This window comes from Oryza brachyantha, chromosome 8 (assembly GCF_000231095.2).
Source record: "Oryza brachyantha chromosome 8, ObraRS2, whole genome shotgun sequence".
NCBI classification, from domain to species: Eukaryota; Viridiplantae; Streptophyta; class Magnoliopsida; order Poales; family Poaceae; genus Oryza; species Oryza brachyantha.
The window spans coordinates 15900147-15921817 of NC_023170.2; the positions used below are offsets into that span (position 1 = coordinate 15900147).

General features: G+C 42.2%; 2 protein-coding genes and 1 pseudogene across 2 annotated transcripts; 2 read left to right on the top strand and 1 right to left on the bottom strand.

Moving 5' to 3' along the window:
• Positions 1-444: 444 nt before the first annotated feature.
• Positions 445-4678, top strand: LOC102709951 (annotated as a pseudogene).
• On the top strand, positions 4189-7116 carry LOC102710230 (putative pentatricopeptide repeat-containing protein At3g05240). Its single transcript, XM_015840176.1, is given in 6 exon segments — positions 4189-4229; positions 4848-4959; positions 4962-5143; positions 5145-6517; positions 6746-6926; positions 7008-7116. Coding segments are annotated over 4 exon segments (1542 nt in total). The 3' UTR covers positions 6352-6517; positions 6746-6926; positions 7008-7116.
• Positions 7117-12224: 5108 nt separating this feature from the next.
• Positions 12225-14228, bottom strand: LOC102710518 (protein CUP-SHAPED COTYLEDON 3). The gene is made up of 2 exons (XM_006659513.2): positions 13740-14228; positions 12225-12985 (listed from the first exon to the last, which is right to left on the bottom strand). Exons 1-2 carry the CDS (start codon positions 14226-14228, stop codon positions 12491-12493), a joined length of 984 nt encoding a protein of 327 aa, XP_006659576.1. The 3' UTR covers positions 12225-12490.
• Between the last annotated feature and the right edge of the window lie 7443 nt (positions 14229-21671).

A 21671-nucleotide genomic window follows, 5' to 3' on the forward strand; every position in this document is an offset into this window, starting at 1 on the left:
AGCTACGTGTATATGATGTGTACTGTTGAGTATGTTATTTAATGAGGTTTTAGTCCATTTTAGTCCCTCCAAACAAACATGGTAAGACTAAAAGAGGCTTATGTTTTAGTACTAAGACTAATTTTTTAGTTCTAGGACTTATGAAAACAAACACTACCTTACAAATCTTCATATTTTGAACAGATTTATTACTTCGTTAGCTTCAGATTTTGTACACCCTTCGGTGTGGTGGGCAAACGTAAAATGGGCACAAGAAGTAGCAGCGCGGTCGGTGTGGTGGGCAAACGTAAAATGGGCACAAGAAGTAGCAGCGCGGTGCGGCCACGATCAAAACCCCTGGGGTTCCGTTTTCCTCGGGAACGAGCCGCAAACTAAAACCCTACTACTGTGCACCCTCGCGTTGCACGCCTCCTCCCTCCTCGCTCGGGCCGCGCAACGAGCGGCATGATGAAGAGCAACGCGGCACGCGCCGGCGCCGGCGCCGGCGAGGGAGATGACGAGGAGGAGGAGGAGGAGGAGGAGGAGGGGGAGTGGCGGGAGGCACTCGCCGCCGCCTGGGGCCAGAGCAAGGCGGAGCGGGAGGCGATCCGGTCTCGGTACGCCGCCGTCAAGGACATGATACGCGGTGCGTGCGTTTGGTCGGTCGTCTCTCTCTCTCTCCGGCTGCTTCTACTTCTTAAGCTTTCCTGTTCAAAGAACTGATGGATATGATGGCGATTGGTGCGCGCGGCGACGGCGGCAGCGGAGAAGGGCGGCGACGACATGCGTCTGCTTGGCGTCGCCATGGGCGAGATGGAGCATCTTCACCACAAAGGTTAGTCGCTGCGTTCAGCTCATCCGCATCATGCATCATTTTGCCGTCTTCTTAATTAGGTTTCATAGTTTATTAAAAAATATTCCCTCCATTTCACGTTACGAGATTTTTCAGTATTGTCTATATTCATACGTGTGCTAATAAATAAATTTATACATATATATAAAACATATATATTAATATATAGATAAATTTAAGCAAACCCAAAAAGTTTTATAATATAGAACGGGGTAGTAGTACGTTGTATTTTGCAACGGGTAGATATGTCATGTTTCACTTTTCATTGGATCGAGTAACTAGTTTCACTTTACACCGGTGTATATCAAAATAAATTTTACTTTGCACTAGGCTCCATCGCATAATTGAAACATAAATGTTTGAAAAATATGGATAAAACTTGTGAAACTTCTTAATTTTAATCATATTTGACCAAGTTTGATTTGAAGTACATGAAATTTTTGAAATTTTTATAATCTCATCCTGATTAAGTGAAACTTATTTCAATGTAACTTGGTGCAAAAGCGAAAGCATGTGTGAAATTAACATGGTGCATTTTACCTAGTGGAAAGTGCAATGTACTTAAAAAGGTAAATTGTATATTTGAATACAATCTTGAGTATTATGGCCCAATGTGTATATTTTGGTACGTGGCACATACCCTATTATAGAGTACTAACGTTTTACTTACAAAACCACATACTAATACTTTGCCTTTAAGCCTTTAACTAGCACTCTTGGTAATGGCCCTTGTCCGTTTTGTGCTATTAATCTGGATGGAAAAACATTTATTGCAATTTACTCAGACTATTCTATCATCACACTAACAGTTACTACCGCTGTTCTCGAACACACATCATTTTGGAATGCGAGTAGTCCAACTTAACAAACTTTCAACATTACTATGCACAAGATTACTGGATATTAAAATTTATCATATCAAAATGGCGCTGCCAAATCGGTCCAAGAAAATATTTTTACATCATTAGACTTCACTAGTTTGAATGTCATATAATTAGAGAAAACGTCAGGCTACGTCGATGTCCTAATTAAATGAGAAGTGATTTTAGTCCTCACATTTTTTTAATAGCATGATACGTTTCTTAGTCAGGGACATGTATTTGCGTTTATACGGAGTGCTCGAATTGAGAAGAGGAAAATACTGAGTTCTTTTAATCGGGTTAGCACGGTTGGTTAATTTAAGAAATTAATCAATCAATTAGATATTAGGGAGAGGTAATATCATTGTTCGAGTTTTTTTATTTTACCGATAGTCTTAGATTTTGTATCTTGATTAGCATTGTTTCGAGGAATTCATGGAATAATCCATTTTCTTGGAATGATAATTAATGAAGAAAGAATATGAATCTAATGCTTACAAGAGAAGATCTCATAATAATTCATATGGACCATCACCACCCATCAATATATGGTGTTCTTAAAATAAAAGATCTCGTAATAATTTATATGGGCCCTCACCACCAATCAATGTAGGGTGTTCTTCGACTGATAGTTACTCTCAAATCTCAATGGTGAAGATGCTATTGACTGTAAACCTATATTAGGCTATTTACGCAGAGGAATGGAAGAAAAACGGTGAATAGAAAAGCCACTTAGGCAGGAGAGATCGATAGGGATAGCGAAATTCCTTAAGCATTTCATCAGATTTGCACCTGTAAATTCTGATATGTCCCAACATGCGTATCGATCATGATGTTATCTACTTCATGTTTAACCAACTGCCAGTGCAAAGGCCCAAGGAACAGGTCGCAGATGGCGAAGCTCTGCTGGAGCTCATCAACGCCCTGGCCGTGTCCGCCAAGTCGGAGAAGAAAGATGGACCAACCCCTTCAGAGTTCGTCGCGTCAATTCTGACGAAGTTTGGTGTCAGGACTTCAGTTGTGGATGCTTCTGTCGAGTCGTTCTCCTGGTCTAATCTTGGCGCTGTGGCGTCCCCGTTGTTCATGACAGCAACTGGGTGCCAAACAATGTAGAGTTTCCTCTTTCCCTGAGACATGAATTGATCGATTCATAGTTTTCCTCCTCTCTTTTTTTGTTCATGTATGTTCAGATGTTGTTGAAAATTCTCATGGTTGGTTACAGGAATGGTCCTATGAATGTTGCCTTCAAGGAACGGAGGCGTGTTGCTAGGAGATTATTTGATCGGTTTACTAGCAGACCTGCAGAGGTGAATTTCATCATTCTAGATAGAATGCTTTTGTTTATCCTGGTTCTGAAAACTTTCACTGTTTGCTTCCCAATTTAACGAAATATAAAGAAATGTTCTCAAGTCATTTTCTTAGCTAAAATAAAATATCATCCTTGTATTTAGTATTTTTGCTATTTGTTGTCACCTTATTAGTCAACAATGGCTCAGGTCAATGTGCAAGTGCTAGCTTTGGTCAATTTCTAGTATGTAGTAGCACACCGAAATGTCAATCTGTTCATTGATCAAGTTATTTTTTTAAACTTATACCATGTTTAAGAAATTGTTTCTGGCAAGATTTGAAATTGTACTTACTTTCCAGCTTTATGAGACCCCACCAGATCTGGATCAAAGGAATGATACTGACAAGAACATGGCTGTTATGTTCAAACTCCTGAGGAAGAACCATTGTGTAAAGCTGGAAAATCTCGTCCTGAACCGGCAATCTTTTGCGCAGACGGTCGAGAACATATTTGCTCTCTCGTTTCTTGTCAAGGATGGAAGAGTGGAGATAGATGTTCATGATAACGGAGAACATTTTGTTAGTAAGTGCTTTTTCTTTATGATCCATCGACATACAAGTGCAAATGCTTATTAATTAGTAGTAATTTGTTTCTTTAATGTTTGCTGCAGTGCCACGGAATGCTCCAGCAGCTGAACTGATAACCTCAGGAGAAGTTCGTCAGCCAATTTGTATTCCGATTCGACACCAAGGATTGGAAGGTAAAATGACAATTGTGTTTTTTCTATTCCAAGTGGATAAAATCTCATTATCTTAAAAAACAGATAAAATCTGTGCTTGAGCCATCTGTATGTTGATCCTTTTCCTTTTTCTGATCTTTTTTTGGGGGCATTTTTTTTTTTTTGCTCATTTGCAGACAATGAAAGGCGTCGTGGAGCCTGGAGCTGAGCTAATGCCCCATAGAGTTAAAACAGATGGAGAATGCTACAATAATGCAAAATCATATTCATCTCCAAAACCACAGACACAGCACGATGAATTTACTAAAGGAGAGGCAATGGATGAGACACTAATCAAACCTTGCTCTGAAGATGTCATTGCGAAGAGGGCAAGAAGATCACACGCAGAAAGCTTGAAACGGTGGTTTTCTTCATGTGACTGGCAATGACTATGCTCTGTAATTTGGAACCGGCTCCTCTAACTTACGTCATGGTGGCTGACATATGGATCCATAGACGACGGGACTCACTGTCAGTCACCCACGCGTCCCTGCAATTTAGGGTCAGTTTACTAGTCTCAGAGCAGGTTAAACAAACTTAGGGTTGGGGAATATCTGGAAGAAATGTTTAGGGCTGTTTGCTTCGTGGTCATAGTTTGCCACGTCACATGTTAGATGTGTCACATTTTATTTGGTAGATGTGTTATTGCACCCATGTACCATAGGCATATTTTTTAGCCAAACCTTGTACACTTGTGGCCAATAAATTATTGGTCACACTTTATGTGGCTTACCACGCCTTTGATAAATTGGATTAGGACAAAGTTAGCTTTGAACCAAAGACCCTTAAACACACTTAGTGCTGGGCAGAAATGGGCTTTTGCTTTTCTCTAGTTAGGACTTTGAGCTTAATTAAAATGCTGTACCAAGGTCTATTTTGTAAATGTTTATGAAGACACGGATCTAAAGTGAACTGGAAATGGGCTGAAATTTGGTGTGCCGGTCGATCCAATTCTAAGTGGGCTAGTTTGGCTGGGCCGTATTTGGATCATTTATGGGTTCAAATATGAATGGATTTTGTAAACATCGTTGAACTTTCTTTGATATTTGTGAATTTCCAAACTTGAGCTGGGTGAAAGTGAAACAGCAGGGACACGGTAGGTGCCCATGGCGGCGCCGGCGCGCGCCCCTCCGCCGCCGACCACCGCGGCCTCCTGCTGGCCTTCCGCGCCATGTTGCGGGAGGGTGTCGCGGCGGACAGCTCTTCACCTTCCCCTTAGTGCTCAAGGCGCTCGCCCAGGCGCGCCACCGCTCTCGGCCGTGGGCCGGGGCCATCGCAGCGTTGGGTTGCCTCCACGCGCATTTCACCAAGTCCGGCCACGGCGCCGACGTGTACGCCGCCTCCGCCCTCGTCCACGCCTACGTTTCCCATGGCGACGCTGCCTCCGCGCGCGGTTTTCGACGCCGCTCGCCTCCGGAACGTCGTCACATGGACGGCGATGATCGCAGGGCACGCCGCGGCCGGTGAGGCGCGGGAGGCGGTCGCGCTGTTCAGGGAGGCCGTGGTGGGCGGCCAGGAGGTCAATGCCATCACCGTGTCGCAGGTGATGGGCGCGTGCGCTCAGTGCCGCGACCTCGGGAGCGGGAGATGGATCCATGCGGCGCTCCGTCGTTGGGGTATCGAGCCAATCTTGCTCGACATCGCTCTTGCCACGGCTGTGCTCCATATGTGTGCAACTTGTGGTGGTCTTGACGATGCCTTTGAAGTGTTCGACCAAATGCCTCAAAGAAATGAAGTGTCTTGGAATGCAATGGCTGGGGTATGCAGTAGCCATGGAAGGCAGGATAAGGTTCTGGAGGTGTTTGCAGGTATGCACTCCGATGGGATGAAGCCCGATAAGGTGACATGGTTGAGCATATTGCGCGCCTGTACATCCAAGGGAGCGACGGCTTTAGGCCAAGGCGTGCACGCCTACATGGAGAAGACAATTGGTCATAAACATGTTGCAGTTTGCACATCTCTCATGGAATTGTACTCTAAGACAGGCAATGCACAAAGCGCGCTTCAGATATTTCAGTGTCTTGAAAGAAAGGATTTGATGGCATGGACAAGGATGATCATCGGCTTAGCTAAGCATGGCCATGGCAAGGATGCTGTGCAGCTCTTCAACCAAATGCAGTATGGTGGTGTTGTTCCAGATCATGTTGCATTTGTAGCTGTGCTTACTGCTTGCAGTCATGCTGGCATGGTGGACGAGGCCAGAAAGTACTTTGACTCCATGTCAAACCATTATGGCATCAGGCCAACAATCAAACACTATGGTTGTATGATTGATCTCTTCAGCCGTGCTGGTCACCTGGCAAAGGCTGAGGGAATGATGCAATTGATGCCTATTCGGCCCAATGTCACTATGTGGGGAAGCATGATGAATGGCTGCAAGATACATGGCAGGGCTGATATAGCTGAGAGGTTAGGAAGGCAGGTCGTTGAGCTTAACCCACAGTTTGGTGCAACATATGTGATCATGTCCAATATATGTGCAGAGGTTGGTTGGTGGCATGCAGTGGAGAAAACCAGGGGATTAATGCGGCACACTGGATTGAAGAAAATTGTAGGGTCAAGTGGCACTGAAGTGCACATGTTGTGCTCCTGAATATGAATTTGTCCAGTGTCCATGAAACTTGTTGAAGTGAAAGGACTAAAGGAGGACACTTTTTTGGACAACTTATAGTAGAAATTTGACAGCCAAGAATGACTAGAGTACAGTTGTACCAAGTGTTCAGATTAATGTGTCTCTATGTTACATGGAGAGATGGGAGGTAAATATCCAACTTTTTACAGTGTCAGTTTTGAACTTAACCATTTTCAGAAACTAGGCAAACTTAACCGTGTTCAGAAGCTAGGCACTATATCATTTTTAGGTGAACGTACAATGATGGACTGTTTTTTATTTGTTTACTGTCAAGCTATGTCTACGATGCACATAACGTCACGAGATTGCTTGCTTGTTATAATCTTGAAATATATATTTGTTGTTTTCATTGCAGGCGTTATGGATCCTGGAAAGGTGCTAATGCATTACTGTTACATAGGAATGGAGAATAGTACAAGAATATAATATTATCTTAAGCTTTAATGGCGCAAGAACGATTGTCTGAATCTGCGAAGATAAAGACAGACAGAAAGTGCTGAGTTTGAGAAGACGCAAGAACTGAAGTGCCGTTTCAGGTGTTCTTTTACTCACATAATGTCACGAGAGATTGCTGATTCGTTAGGATTTTCTGAACCATGATCCCTTTGTCGTTGCAGGCATCGTGTCAAAGAAGTGCTATGGACATATGAAGAGCACGAAGAGAAAGAATGGCCTATGGCACCGTTCGCAACTGACATAGGACAGTAAATTTTTCCTCTTTTTCTGTGCGCACGTTTCTCAAACTGTTAAATAGTGTATTTTTTATAAAAATGTTTCATATAAAAGTTGTTTGAAAAAATCAGATTGACCTATTTTTTAAATTTGCAAAAGTTAATATTCAATTAATCATGTGCTAATGGTTTTCTCTGTTTTACGTGCGCTGAGTAAGCTGTGTTGCTTAGTCACTTTCGAACGGTGCCATAGGCAGTAAAATGGAATTTGCAGCCTTCCCACTGGAGATGGAGGATTCAGTCCTGTTCCAGGTTGTTGAAGCAGCAGAGTGATGGAACTGAGTTGTAAACATCAACAGAATTAGAGAGTAACAACTCCGGTTTGGAATTTTGCCTACATACCACTTTCTCCACGTATTTACCTTTCTGCCACTACTTGCTGCCTCATGTTGTGAACTTGTGGTGACAACCATTTCGATACAACTGAACTGAAGCCTGAAACTTGAAAAAGAGCTTCAGATCATAACCCAGACTCGTGCCACTGTTCACCTTCCAAATTCACAACTCTTGTCGATCTTCAGACGGAACACATCAGAATTAAACCTTGTTGCTGAACCGAATCACCGTCGATCGATCACCTCATCATCCATGAGATTCTTTTTAGTGAGCAATGCCACAGATCGCCGACGACACAGCCCATGCCCCCATGCATTTTTCTTCTCTCTACAGTGAGCCGGCGCCGGCGACTGTGCCGGTCGAATCAGCCGTTCGCCATGCACAGTCGATCGCTAGCTGCAGATGGGAACAAGCAGCAGCCGACAAGTCGCCGGCCGGTGGATCAAGCCAATCGATGGACACTGCATTTCCTAACAAGTGCAGTGCTGGACCTGTTCGATCGTCTCCGTCCGCCGGCCGGATCCGCGACAGCAATTTGACAAGAAGCTGATCGATCGAGCGTTCAATTAATGCTCTCTATCTTGTTCTTGCTGTTGCATTGTTTGCCGGCCTACCTACGAGCATCCATCCCCTAGCAAGAACGAACGAACTTATCACATTATGGATAATATTGTGATGGAGAAAACGTTGGACATCCCTAGCAAAAACGAACTTATCACATATAGATAGTAATAGAGAAATTAAACGTTGGACAGCTGATGGATGGTAACACATTACTCCCCCGTGTATTTTAGCAGATGATGCAATTATTTTTTTATCACTTATTTAACTATACATCTTATTTAAAAAACTTATGTTCATAATTATCATTTATTTTATTATGATTAAATTTATTGGTAAATATATTTTAATTGTAACTTATATTTTTATATATGCATAAAATTTTCTAGTAAGATAAGTGGTGGAAGGTATATAAAAAAGTCAATGATGTTGGAGTATCAAATCGTGCTATGTTTACAATTATACAAACCATTTAGTCAATGAAAAAAAATCTTTTCTATATGACATAGGAGTGCCTAGAAAATACCAAATTAATAGAGCATCGTGACAACTGAAGAAATCAAACATAGGACTCAGGGTTGAAATCATACACCACACCCGTTCCACTACGCTAGCATGCACATCTGTAGCAAGCGCTACTCCAACGCGCTGCAACGACTGGGTTAAGTTGATGAATCTCAAAAGCTGTTTGGTTGGTAATCTCACTTTGACACAACTTAGTACGATCACACTTTTCCTGTACTTTGGCACACAAGTCATCAACTTCTATTTTGCTAACAATGCCACGTACACACCTGCATCCAACGGATTTATTGTCACACTTTGTTAAATCTATGTTCGGTCACTTGAACGAGCGGAGCTAATTCTAGCAAATGAAAGAAAGTAAGCCATTAGTGTGTAATTAATTAAGTATTACTTATTATTACATGATAAAACTGATTTATTTTGTTTTCTTCAAAAAAAATATAAATAATTTTATTACTAAACACCATTTAAGAGCTCGATAATTGTGTGCTCACGATAATGACTTCTTTGTAACTCAATAATTTTACATGATTTTTTTTATATTACTCTACTCTAAAAGCCTCTAGTGGTGGAAATACCCCATTGTATTTTTAAAATTTATCCCCTTAACTTCATAATATTAAAGATCAATCATATTTAGATAGATATTAACATAAAATCAAATTGATATGGATATTTCCTATATAAAAAAGATAGTCACATATTTCATGAAAATTTTTTTCTATTTATTCTAGGAATAGCATAATATGTTTTTATCTTTTACAAAACATAGGCATTGAGCTAGTCTTTGAAAAAGTCTAAACTGAAGATGCTCTAAACAAGGGATTTGTGCAGCCAAACTACACCTCAGAACGGGGCTTTAAGCTTTACCTTTAGCCAACAACCAATAAGCAATTCTAGCTGTTTTTTTAGGTGGAATTTTGACATTTTAGCCTTTTGAAAAACTTATTTTATAAATAGACCCATGAAAAAACTTATTGCACAAATATACCATTTTGACCGCGCCAACGTCATTGGCACCGTCGTTGTATAGGACGACGCCAATGACATTGGCGCCGTCCTCCAAATGATTTTGTTGAGCTCGTCCTATACAACGACGACGCCAATGGCGTTGGCGCGGTCAAAAAGTCTATTTGTGCAATAAATTTTTCCATGGGTCTATTTATAAAATAAGTTTTTTCAAAAGGGTCAAAATATAAAAATTACAGCTTTTTTTACCCTCCGTCCCAAGGTGGTGGAACCACGGATATCTTATAGCCCATGCGACTAAGTGGGAGACTAGCGATATATATTTTATTATATGTGGTGTGTATAAATACAGTGAAAATGTCATTTACGAAGCATGGGCGATCGTGCGACCTGCCCGGGAGGTGGTTCCGCCACCGTCGTTCCATAATAATTCTATCCAAAATTCAAATATGTCCCATAAAAATATATTTATAGTGCTAGTTATTACATCAATCTTCTTATATTCGAATCACTATCCATTTTATCTTTATGGACCCCTCACTACATACATTTTTATATTTAATAAAAGATATTTAAGTTATTTTTTCTGGCAACTAATTGACGGTGATATATTTATATACTAGATCTACTTATATTAGAAAGGAGAAAGTACTCCCTCCGTCAAGTCAAACTTTATTGACTATCCATTTTATTTGAAAAATTTTGAAGATAGTCACACGTAAAATATTATTCATGATTTATCATCTAATAAAAACAAAAATATTAATCGTAAAATTTTCTGAAATAAGACGAAGAATTAAACATTATAGCTTAAAAAAGCTTTATCTCGGGAGGGAGGAGTACTTATGATTAACCCAACGAAATCGAGCGCGGCAGTTGGTCCGGCCGGGTTGCTAGTACGACAGAGCAGAACAAGGGCTTGACTTTGGTGGCAAAGCTACCCGGCGAGACCAGCGCCATGAGAGAGAGAGAGAGAGAGATGCTCGATCAGATGGATAGCTAGCGTAGCTAGCTTCTCCGGCTTGTTGCGACGCAAGCTTCCGCGATGCCCGATCGCCGGTCACGTCGCGGCGGCATCCCAATATATATCCCGTCCCATCGATGATATAATTCATGGTCGCACGCACGGCGTACGCGTCATGATTCTCGCAGCGACGACGAACCGAACCGAACGAACCACGCCAAGGCTACCGCCACCATGGCGGCCGGCGAGGTGGTCTGCGAGACGGATGAAAATAAACGAGGGGCAAAAAACAGCAGCAACAACGACGCACGCAGGGCGCCCATTCCCTGCATCATCAGATCGAGCTGCATGCTGGAAATCGATCGATCGATCCAGCGGCTTCGTTTTACTGTACTGTAACCCGTCAACTCACGCACGCATCCACCACCACCCCGGCCGGCCTGACCTAAATCACATCGATCCATCGTCCCCGTCCATCCGTCTCTTTCCCTCTGCACTACTGATGGATGGATGGATGAAACTTTTTAAAAGCTTGTTTCTCAGATTGGAAAAATTTTTAGAAAAAATGTCGTGTTAAACGTTTGACCGAATGTCGGAAGGGGTTTTCGGACACGAATGGAAAAACGAATTTTATGGCTAGCCTAGAAACCGCGTGAAGAATCTTTTAAGCCTAATTAATCCGTCATTAGCATATGTTAGTTACTGTAACATTTATGGCTAATCATGGACTAATTAGACTCAAAATATTCGTCTCAAGATTTCTTCCATAACTGTGCAATTAGTTTTTTGATTTATCTATATTTAATGCTTTATTTAGATGTCTAAAAATTCGATGTGATATTTTTTTAAAAAAATTTGAAAACTAAACAAGACCTTAGTTCATGTTTACGCTTCTGGCTTCAGGCTTTTCAGCTTGCCGCATGCACATGCATGCCTGTAACTGAAAATATATATGCTCTTCATCGGATCGCATCTCGGTGACAAGAATCCTCACTAGGAGTATTCTACTTATTAACTCTCTAACCCATGGCAAGTTTATTTCTGATATTTAAATTTGTCCAACAAAATGGGTTTGTGTGAAGTACTAGTTATCTGATCAACCACCTCGTATTCGAATCTATATCCGTTCTATTTCTACCTATCTCGTACTTCGTAGAATGTCCTCATTCAATGAAGGTTTCTTGTAACTAGTTTGCCTTTTGCCTATACAGTGTTAGAAATACACTTACATTGGCGCGGCGCGGAGAGAGTAGTACATCATTCGTTCCAGAATACCAAAATATAATACGCAACTAACACTAACAAAAAACCAAAAAAGAATAGAGTAATATTCAACTCCTTATTTAGACGCATGTAATTTGATTGACATTTCCAATGATGAGTAATTTAAAACAAATCAAGCTTAGAGCTAGGAGAGATGAGAGATGTGCTCTAGTTAATACATGCTTATACCATGCCTTATATTATGGTGGGACATAGGAAAAAATAGTTACGCCTTATATTTTGGAACATGAGAAATACAAAATAGTACGTAGTTTGATTAGCTGCATGGTATAGTATATGTATCGAGCGAGGAAACCCCCCCCCCCCCCCCCACACACACACATCGGTTATCAAGAACTGAATATATATAATCCACTGTTCACTTATAGATCATAGCATCTAGGAGTAACAAAACAAAACAGACTACTTGATTATATATAGCCATCTCACATTTCATATGAATACATCCATGGATTAAGATAGAAAGTAACTAATTAAGTACTAGTTCTAGCTAGGTAATTAATATTCAACCCAGTGCACCAAATGCTTGCAGCTCTTGCATGCAAGCTAGGAGGTACACCCTGACACTGCGTGTGAAACAAACACCAAATGACTAAATTAATTAACTGACTTAAAAAAGGAGCTAAAACACAAGTGCTTGTCTAAATACCGCACTTGCAAATTAAGGGTCCAGATCGACTGGATCATAGCTAGCTAGCTTGGCAAACCCTAGAGAAACCAACGGTCCAGATCATGCGCCCCTGGTCACTGCAGGTGGGCCTATCTCATAAAGGAAGCCACTGTGCTGCAGGTAGGCGTCCATCCAGGTAGGTGGCGCCGGTGGCTCCTGCTGACCGGCGTTGACTCCGAGCTGCGGCGGTGGGCCCTCCTTGCCAGCGACAGTGGCGGAGGCGAAGGAAGGGAAAGCAGCAGCAGGTGCTGCCATGGTGGTGGTGGTGGTGGTCGTTGGCTCAGGCGCAGGGAAGACGAAGCCGCCATTGAAGCCGCCGCCGATGCTGTTCTTGGCTGCAGCCTGGCCGTGCTGCAGTGGAGGGAGGTCATGGTGGAAGGGGACGAGGCTTGCGCATCCGCTAGGGTTCGGGAATGGAACTGGAGGCAGGTCATGGAAGATGCTGCTGGGGTGGTGGCTCACTGGGAGGTAGTAGCTGGCTGGGCTCTTCATCATCATCAGCTTGCTGTACTGGTCTCCTACCTTGTGAAAGATCCTGCAGATCACCCATTCCTCCTGCATGATATCAGCAGCAACATATGCCTACATGTCAGTTTCAGTGTTCAGAAGATCAAACAATTTAGTAGTAGTTCTTTGCTGTGGATTGTGATCTTGTTGGTCAGCAGATCAAACAATTAATCTATCTATGTTCATAAATATTTAGCTCTGAACTTCTGCAGAGATTTTCTTTTTATTTATGTTTGCCCCTACAGACATATCAGCATGAGACATGGATTGTTATATTCATGAATGCTGCAACCAATAGTTTATCAGTTTCACGCATTTGACGATCTGCACGAGAAAGATTGGAGACGAGGTATGTCAATGCTTGGAGATATGCAAAGTACACAGCCACCCTGAAGGGAACAAAACAGAGGGGGGGTATCAGTGCATCACTAGCTTGGATCTTGTGTCAGCGCAAAGAGATTTTGAGCAGAAATAAACTAGTACTCCATGTAGTACTATACAACAACTGCTGCAGGTTGTACCAATGTATAGCACATTTCACAGTATTTTACACTAACACCATTGAATGCACAAAAGTGCATACTTCTGAAGAAGAATCTGCATGCATATGTCATCTTACATCTTATGTGTTCATGCACGTACGCACGCATGCATGCCACATTGAATGCACCATATCTACTCTGAACTCTGGAGATCAACTAGTCTCACCTGTCGCAGCTTCTTCAGAACAGTGGCGTGAGACTGATTTTTCTAGCAAAGTAATGGCGATGCATCGCCGGTGAGGTGAGCATGTGTGTAGTACCTTGGTGGAGCGGCGAGCGGCGGCGAAGTCGCCGTCGAGGCGGTACTCGTGGAGGACCCACTTGGTCTTCTCGCCGCGGGGGGCGCGGCCCTTGTAGAAGACGAGCGTCTTCTTCATGCCGAGGAGGGCGCCGGTGGCGGCGTTGAGCACCTCGCGGTCCTTGCCGGTGGCCTTCCAGTAGCCGGCGCCGGTGGCGCGGTTGGTGCGGAGCCCCGTGGGGTACTTGCGGTCGCGGAGGCTGAAGAAGTACCACTCCCGCTCGCCCATCCTCGCCGACTCCGGCAGCTCCCACGGCTCGCACCGGTTGAGGTCCACCTCGGCGATGTCGACGCCGCAGCACGCGCCGTTGAACACCTTGGAGGCCAGGTAGAAGGTCACCAGCTCCTCGTCGGTGGGGTGGAACCGGAACCCCGGCGGCAGCCCGTGCTCGCCGGCCGCCGCCGCCGCCGCCATCTCCTCCCCGAGTATGTCCCACAGCGCGTCGCCCATGGCCGACTGATGCATCTCTCTCACCCCCGAAGCTCAGATCAGCTGAGGAAAGCTAGCTTGAAGCTAGAAATGATCTCTGCAAGAACCCTGGTACTGTATCTCTCACCAACACGCAGTCTCTCACTCAATATCTGCACTGCAAACTACGCAGGATGAACTGAAGCAAAGCTCGCTAGTGCAGCGATGTTCTTGGCGATGGTGTGTGGGGAGGATGAGGGAAGAAGCCAACGAGGCTCGACCGCTCTATATAGTCGAGCACTGAAACCGTAGAAAAAGGCCCTGGTGTTTTGGCCGGCCAAGCAAAACTTCACAGTACACACTACGTATACACACACTCACTCTCCTTCCAACCACATGTACCTAGTATTGCATCTCCCTCTCTAGCTTGAAGAGAGCGGAAATGGTGAGATTAAAGGATGGTGACGGGCAAGATGGCACCTGGAATGGGACGAAAGAGGAAACCTGATGGAGCTTAAGAAAAACCTGGATTCGGGAACTCTTTTTAGCACACGGTTGGACATTCATCTGTTTCTTACTTATCATCTAAATAATTGTTAAACAATACGACAAAATTTGACATGATCTATTAATATTAGTTGTACCACGGTATAAACAGATAAGTTCAAATTTGACTCAAGTTGTAACGAAATAAATTAATTAAACTGAAACTTGTTTACGCAAGTTCGCAGTTACATTTGCTATAAAATTCCATCTCGCCTGGATTCAAGCTTGATTGCAACGGTGTGTATTGTACAGTGCTTCTACTATTCCCCAAAGCCACAGCTAGAGCTTGCACACTGCAGGAAGAAATGTATATAAATTCACACACATGAATACACACATCACAAGCTGATTTTTTTTTTCTTGGCGATAACATCCTGTGCATTTACATCTGCCATATCGATCGATCGATCGATAGTGTTTTTCGGATGAAGAAAGTGGTGAAGTTTATAATAACATTTGAGATAGATCGATCCAGCAGAAACCATTTTCCCTGAATTAATGTATGCATGCTCGATTGCCGGCTGGTTCCTGCTTTTTACAAACGCAGCACTTCGTGGCTTCGTGCGCTTGTCAGCGATGTCCCGACAGAGTTGCATAAACAATCAAACATTACACAGTGGATGCAAGTAAGTACGGTGTCCGTTTTCTTTATCACCGCATGCATTTCTTTACTCTCATGCATCTACCATTGCCGATCCTGGCGATCAACCCTAGCTAGCTAGTAGCAAAAGAAAGAAAAATATCTGGGTTTTTTACTGTAATTTTTACATAGAGAACAGAAAGTTCTGTTCTTGCATATGAACCTTTCACCTCCTCGACCAATAAAGCAGAAAAGAACGGTACTATGGAAGCATGCCGATCGACCATATGTTTTCGAAGGCACCGGACGAACTCGGCATTATATGCCTTAAGTCTATTCCTTTAATATATAGTTATATAAGCCATATGATACAATCATATTAATAAGCATTACTAATATAGTATAGAATTATAAAATTAAAGTATTAGAATAGTACAAATAGCTTAAATTGTTAATGAGATATGTATATTCTGTTTTTTTAAAAAAAATTGAACTTGTACGAGCATTTCATGATATTTCTGAAATAAATGTAGTCCAAAACAATTTTCTCGATGTTTTGCTGAGGAGGAGGGTAATAGGCTCCCTTCTGGCGTGGGCCCTAGGTTGTCATCCCCTCCGCCTAGGGTCTAAGCCAGGCCCGTATGGAAGAAAGAGGATGAGAGAAAATAAGATCCAGAGTACTCCCTCCAAAAAAAACTTACGGATTCATTTTTTTACTTTTGTTTTTATTTATTGGTCAAAATTTAAATTTTTAATCGAGTTGATTTTAGTGTTTCTTATCATAGTTTATTTTTTAAGTCTTTGCTTTTATAACATTAAGAATATATATATATAAGTTTTATTTATAAATTAATTTTTATTTAAAAAATATCATTCGACTTTCTTAAGAAAAAAAACTCAAATGACAAAGGACTTTGTTTTTAACATATCTCATATATATACCTATATAAAACTATAAAGACACAAAGAATAAGATATTCTTTAATTTATCAAGCTCCAACGCATTTTTCTCATACTTTTCAAAATCACAGTAGATTTTTATGTAATTTAATAAACTTCAATTCAATAATGGCTGGAAAATAATGTCTTTCCGAGGCAACAGCAGTAGCTAAAAATAAACTCTTTTTTAACCGAGGCAGTGCTAAACTACAGTGTGTGAGAGAGAGAGAGAGAGAGAGAGAGAGAGAGAGGGATGTGTGTGTGTGTCTGTCTGTGTGCACTTGTCTGGTTGTGCATTTATTTTGACTACCAGAGGAAGGTAGCAGGGCCTGCAGAGCATTGGGGTTTGGGAGGACTATGGAATGGAGTTTGCACGAGTTGGGCAGTAAAATTCACTCGTCGTCGTACCAGGACCCCAGTACTTGCTTTTCCACTTTCATCAGCTACCTTAACTTGCCACAATTGCCCCTGCACGCCCCTCTATTGGTTCACTATTAACAACATCCAAAACAAAAAATACTGTATCACAAAACGATTAGGGCGAAATTAGAGAAAAGTAGACAGAATTTGTAAATAGAACCAACGAACGTAAATCAGCATAACAGCGGAAGGAGGGCAACCAATTAACCAAAGCTCAACACTCATTGGTCACCGGACAACGTTGGCATACATGCATCTCTATCCGAAGTATAAATATTTGTAAAATTCAAATCTTATTTTACAATAAACTAATCATTTCAACTAGTGCTAATACCTGTCATATCAATTACTCTGGGGTTAAAAAACTGTTCTATATATTATCCCCAAACATCCTTCCCTGGCTATCTTTTTCCTTTTATCTCAGTCTCTGCTAAATAAATCTAAAAATTGTTTATATTTTGAAACCGACCTAGCACTTCAAATTTTAAGTAGTAACATGTTGTTTCGTTATTGAACTTACTAGTACTACATCAAGTTTGACGCAAACAATTGCGTTCTTTTGTTCTAGGAAAGATTACATAATTTTTATAACTATTTCGTAGTATGAACGAGAAAATTAATTACTATAAAATTAAAATATATTCTATAAATATGAGATGATGTACTTTTATGCATATTTTTTTAAAAAAAACATTATTCGTTAATTTAGGAGCCACAAAAGACAATAAATAATCTAACAAAAAGAAATGTAACCTACAGCATACTATGTTAAAATTCTACTACTGGTGACACTACCAGTGGCATGCGCATGTGTAACACAACGGTAAAGAAAGCTGGGGAGCATCAACTGCGGCTATATGTGCTAGTAGCAAAGCTACTGCCAGAGTCTACTGCAAAGGTTGGATGTGGCGTCCCCGAGGATAAATTAACAAGGAAAAGAAAAGGTTTGGGCGAAGCAGCGTGCAAAGGTGATCGACCGATCACCTCGATCTCGATGTGATCTCAATTCTTTGGCTCCATCGATTAGGGTCCATCGATCAGCGATCGAATCAAATGGCGCCGGCGCTAATCCCCAGAGGATAACGGGCGACACGCACGACGATTAAGGGCTAGGGTTTGTTGAAAAGAAAAACAAATGGTGGTAGTATCCCTCCTCCTAGCTAGGCTAATAATTTGCTTAGGCTGCACCAATGATTGCCATATGAATGCTTTGCTTTGATCACAAAACTCATCAGCTACTCCCCTACTGCTCCCCTACGAGCAAATCAAGCTTCTTCTTCGTATGTGAAAAACAAAACACGTGTCTGTACTTTACTATACTTTTTTAATTCGTTTAGCAATTGGCTACTACAAGTTCATGGTAGCTAGCGAAACTGTTTCTTGGATTTGTGTTAGGTTCTTGATTAGTTCAGTTCAGATATACTATACGCAAATAGTACTGGCATTGGTTGACACTTGACAACGTACTCCATGGGCAAGTGCTAGCTTGTGCAGTAGAGAGCCTGGGGAAATCCATGGGATAGATGGGTGAGCATGCGAAGCAAAGTGGGAGGAGCACACAGTGAAAATCTGGCTCGCACTGTTGCAACCCCCCCTGTCGTTGCAGCCTGACGCTGGCCGGCGATCGGTGGCGGAGCGGAGAAGGCCGGAGAGCCGCGCGCGCGCGGCGCAGGCCAGGGGGAGGGGAGGTTGGGCGGCGCGAGCGGCGACGACGACGCATGGCTTCATTAAAGCGGCGAAGCCCAGAGTGAAGCTAGCTGCAGTAGTACTACACTTACTAGGAGGTAGCATGCGATATTGCCGCAGCTGCCATGGCAGCCGGCCAGCTAGTTCAGAGTGGGAGATGGGGGGTGGGGTGGGGTTGCAGGCACGGCCACGTGCGAGAGCGGCGGACGGAGGTGACGAGTCGGGGCGCCCGGCCGGCCCGCTCGTGCGCATGCACACGCGATCGTCCAATCTACTCTACCGCATGAGCAGCAGAGGCAGCAGCAGCTTTCTTCTCCCTGCCCATGCCACGCATGCATCCATACCTCTCTCTCCATTTCGCATCCAACATCTCTCTCACTCGCTACCGATGGAAAGATAAAATATTATATGATAAGACTAAATTCATCAATTAATTATATAATTTATATATATATATGTTTAGATTCATTAGCACCTAATATTATGAAACAGAGGAAGTATGCAATTTTGTGATGGCTATTTAATAGGGATTGACTACTGTGCATTTTACTTAGTAGTAGAATTTAATCCATACTGTTGATCTATTTTTATTGGATGACTGGAATTAAATTATACTACTAACAATATTTTGTATAGTAGAAATTTGAAGGGATAATATCGTTTTTTTATTATGATATTTATTGCAAAAAACAAAATTACAAAAATATTTTTAATCAAGTAATTACAAAATATAAAATACTTTTTTTCTACTGGTAGTATAATAATACCAGTAAAATGTACTAGAGAGTTTTCCTATTTAATAATAGAGATGACTGTAAAGTTAGAAATCTATTTTATAAATGTAAGACCATCAACTTCTCTATAGAAACATAGTAGCTTATCAATTCGAAAAGTGTGCGTGATAAGTGGAGAAAAAAAACTGTCCTAAAGAAGGCACTACTAGACGGCAGGAAAAAAATTTCAGACGTGCCATTATTATATGCGTCTCAATTCTTCACTTCTTGGCAGGAAGGATATGAACTGGTCGAAGCTGTAGCTCTCTCTGTCTCTCTCTCCGTGCTGGTACGCTGCAGGGCCGCCTGGCCCCGGCCGCCCAAACGCAGGCGATCTGAAACAAGTCACCGATATTTGCTTCTCTCGATCTGACACAATGTCACAAAGCGCCAATCTTTCTTTTCTCCACGCACCGATGCACGCACGTCCGATATATACTCGTAGTAGTGCTGCATATTTGATCATGAAAAGGAATAATAAAAACGAAAAAAAAGAGAGAATGATCCAGGAAAGAATCTCTACTATTCTGAACTGACAAAAAAGTAATTTAATTTGTAGCCTATCCACTGTACTAATTCTTCAGTAAAATTACTGATACAGCTGCGTTGCCTGCGTCCATCCCCGTTTAGCTTAATTTCCTAACCAAGATTTGCCTTGCAGTTTTGCACATTATACAACGACTGTTTCTCCCAGCTTTCAGCGTGGAATTGCGAGCGAATTGAACAGCCTGCAAATTGCAAAGGATGGGCGGCAACAACAAGCGATCGAAGAACAGCCAGATGCTGCTGCCGCTGCAGCACAGCTAGCCTAGCTTTAGCTTGCACCTGCGTCGTTCAGCTGGCGCATTTAAAAAGGCAACGTCGCAATGCATCGCAGCTAGCTGCAGGCTTCGGAACCGGCGCGAGGCGGCCGCGCGAGGACAGCAGCATGCAGATGCAGATGCAGAGCTGATGCATGCATGCAGGCAGCCATGGATGTGCTCGGCCATGGCGGCCAGATAGGATAGATGGATGGATGGATGAGGGAGACCTGGTTGTCCCGCAGGCAGAGGGAAGCTAGCCTGCTCTTTGGCTCGATCTGCCAGTTTCAGAGACTGGATGTTTCTGCTTGCATGCATGCATCAGGCAAAACATGCTTTCATGATCTTCATCTTCTTTTCTTCTTTTGGTTTCGTGCTAATTGCCATTAATTTGCTCTGCATTGCAATCACTGCAATTCAAGAAAAGGACAACTTTTTCATCCCCAATCTTTTCGCTTGCGCTTATGCTTATAAGCTAAATTTTGATTTCTTTTTAAACTTTAAATTTGGAGTTGATTTTAGGTGGTTTTTACCAAAAAATATTTTTTATACTTGATTTTTAGATCACTAAGAATACGTATATAAAATTTTTATTTATAAGTTATTTTTCGTTTACAAATATACCATTTGACCTTTTCTTTTAAAAAACCAAACAATTACCCCTTTAGCTTCTCTGAACCAAGAGCCAATACATTTGTATTGCCAGAGCCTTATTGACCGAGGGATGAGATACACGGGCCTGTATCAGCGGTTTTTTAACCAACTACTTGATTTTGTTTCTTGGTTTTTCAGAGAGGAAAAGGAGAGTAGTTTTTAATTAATCACCCACAGTGTTGGTTGCTGAAGCCCCCACTAAGTGGATATGGCTAGAGTACGTACCCATGCCTAGTCAAAGAAATGAGATCCTCTATAGTACCGCCACTGACATGTGGGTGCAATAGGATGTGAGACCCATTTAGCACTGTAGAGGATCTGGATGCCTAGGTAAAGTATAGCTTCTTCTTCTTGAGGTGGCTCTATCTCGAATCAATTCTTAATGGTGGTGAAGATAGGCATTGGACGCTACTGATTGAGTATCACCTAGTATAAGCGGGGCACTGGAGCTAATATCCTATCCCTCGGTACTAATGGAAACCCATTAGGTACCGTTGGAGTCATTCATTAGCAACCATGCGAGTCATTCCTCCCATCCTCGAGGCAACAACAACAACGATTCAAAGCTAGTCCCCTAGAAGAGAAGAAAAGGGGAAAGAAGTGAGGCCCCGTTTTTGTATAGCAGGCCCCTCTAAGCTTGGGTGATCTGCTCTACTGTTGGAAGTATATCTTTTGGAGATTGTGGGCATTCTTATGACAGGGCTTAGAAACTGAATGTGAAGCCTAAACACTAAGGATGTGTTTGGTTCGTGGACGAGGTGGGTTGCGTTGGCTCTATCCCTAGATTGTAGGATGAGTTGGTTTCATTTTTTCTGTTTGGTTGGATGGATGGGTTGGGCCCTATTTTTTGTTTGGTGGAAGGGATGAGATGTGATGAGTTGGACCTGTTTTTTATTTGGTTGAAGGGATGAGATGGGATAAAGGTTACCTCTCATATCTAAAATAAAATATTAAATACTACGATTATTATATATGAATAACCTAAAGTAATTGAATGTATATTTATACATGTAATATATTTTAAATAAATATAATAAATAAAATGGACACCCTCTGTGCATCGTAGTCGTCCTGGGACGGATTCGTC